Source organism: Empidonax traillii, unplaced genomic scaffold (genome assembly GCF_003031625.1).
Source record: "Empidonax traillii isolate 1590-97213 ecotype Southwest subspecies unplaced genomic scaffold, ASM303162v1 scaffold116:size1738432, whole genome shotgun sequence".
NCBI classification, from domain to species: Eukaryota; Metazoa; Chordata; class Aves; order Passeriformes; family Tyrannidae; genus Empidonax; species Empidonax traillii.
In genome coordinates, this window is record NW_020955309.1 from 266,676 (window position 1) to 268,864 (window position 2,189).

Consider the following 2,189-nt stretch of genomic DNA (forward strand, 5'->3'; position numbering starts at 1 on the left):
AAAAAAAAAAAAAAAAAAAAAAAAAAAAAAAAAAAAAAAAAAAAAAAAACCAAACCACACCACCCTAGGGAGACAAGCCACTGTAGGAAGTTTAGGCAAAAGGTCAGATGGCACAAAAGCTTTTGCTGTTTCATCTCCACATTTTAGAATAGAGTCAGCCTTGCCCAGTTCAGAATACAGTGAAGTATCAAACTATTTTAAATGACAGCTGTGACATCAAGTGAAAATTCTCAGATGTGGAAAAATGCAGCTAAGTGATAAACTTGGACAATCATCATGGCCATTACTTAATTAAAATTATTCTATACTTAGAGAAATTTGGCTAACAATTAACTCTGTAATAATTTTAAAAAATAATATTAACCATGGCACTTAACAAGATGTACAAATGACAGTTAAGGTTCAGCATGGGTGATGTAATTAATTTAAAAAATGGTGTTTGTTGCCCTGAGAGCTGTTGGTCTGATACGCAGGGAGTCACGGTGACTTAGAACTAAGTTTGTCAGAGAGGAGGGGGCAAAAACAGTGCCCTGGAAACTGTGGTCAAGCACCACTACGAACTGCCTTTTAACAGAGAAAGAGATAAGAAAGGGGAGCACAGGGATACCACCATTTGTTGCTACATTCTTTAGTACCTCTCCTCTTCACCCTCCAGCAATTTCCGGTATGCACTGATTTCCATGTCAAGTGCCAGTTTAACATCCAGAAGTTGTTGGTAGTCACACAGTTGTTCCTGCATGACATTTCTGATCTCAGCAATTTCCTTCTCTTTCTCAATCAGCAGTTTGCGGGCATTTTCCTGTTCCTTTGTCAAGCTGTTCTCAAGCTCTTGTGCTCTGTCTTGCCATGCTCTAGACTGGAAAAGCATTGGAAACACATCAGTGGTGCAAAGGAAATCTCACCCTCATGTGCTCTGCTATTCAGGCAACATGGATTACAGAATGCAAAGTTGTACATCCTCTCCCATTTCTGAATTCAACTTCCTGTTTTCCCCTCCACCTACTACAAACATAACACCTCAAGTTCCAGTGAAACTTAGAACATACTTCAAAATACAACCGTCTGCTCCATTTTGCTGAAATCTGAAAGTACGCTACTACATCTGGATTTACTCATGAAAGAAAAACTGAGCTGAAGAGTTCAACTGTTTAAGGGGTGCTGGGCAGGACACAGAATCATAGTCTTAAGCTGTGCCAGGGCAGATTTAGGTTGGGCATTAGGAGGAACTTCTTCACAGAAAGAAAAGGGTGATTAGACATTGGAATGAGCTGCCCAGGGAGCTGGTGGAGTCACTCTCCCTGGAGGTGTTTAAGGACATGGTCTGGTTCACATGGTGATGTTCTGTCACAGCTTGGACTCAATCCAAAAGATCTTTTCCAGTCTAATTGGATCCGTGATTAAAGTTCAGTTCACTTCAGACCCTCCAGTAATTGCTTTTTAGCTTTCAGATGTCTGCTCCCTGCCTCAGTTTACTGCTTCCAATTCCATGGCTGGGGAGGAGGTGCCACTAAAGGAAGATGTCAGTGAAAGCCTGTCTGCCCATTGTCAAGGTACAGTGATAAACATTCCTTATTTGTTTATGATCAGAAAGCTAACTTGTTACACCAAAAATCCCTTCAAGCCAGCAATGCTTATATTGTACACACTGAATGGAATGCTTATCGAAGAAAGGCCAAGTAATGACAGATTTACTGTTTACTTCCCTATGCATGCTTTCTTCTGTTTGATATTCTCTTCAGATTTTTTTAGTTGAAATGACAGACACAGGAACCAATGCCCCACAATCACCAAGTTGTTGGCAATTGCTATGCATGAACTCTACTTAGGAAGTCATCTCAATCCACAGACAGCGAGAACAGGTACTCTACAAGTCTGAGGCAGAGGACCAGTGTAACTGGTTGTTAAGAGTCAGATAAGGAATTTAATAAATGTCACATGGAACATCATAGTGGAAACTACCTCAGAGCTCACCGCTGGCAAATCGAACCAGACTAGCATCAGTAGTAAGAGTTTTCTTCCAAGAAAACCAAACTAAAGTTTGTGCCAGGAAAATGAAAACCAATACTGTACTGGTTGACATCACTGATCTACAAAAAAACAAAAAACCCCAACACCCATCCAAAAAACCCCAACACCCAACCAAAAACTAAAAAAAAAACAAAAACAAAAAAAAAAACACAACAAACAAA

General features: G+C 40.0%; 1 protein-coding gene across 1 annotated transcript in view; it reads right to left on the reverse strand.

Moving 5' to 3' along the window:
• LMNB1 (lamin B1) overlaps positions 1–2,189 on the reverse strand; it is a 22,711-nt gene that overhangs the window by 6,412 nt on the left and 14,110 nt on the right. The window contains exon 6 of the mRNA XM_027882976.1: positions 636–856. Coding sequence (XP_027738777.1) covers positions 636–856 — 221 coding nt within the window. The remainder of the gene's footprint in view (positions 1–635; positions 857–2,189) is intronic.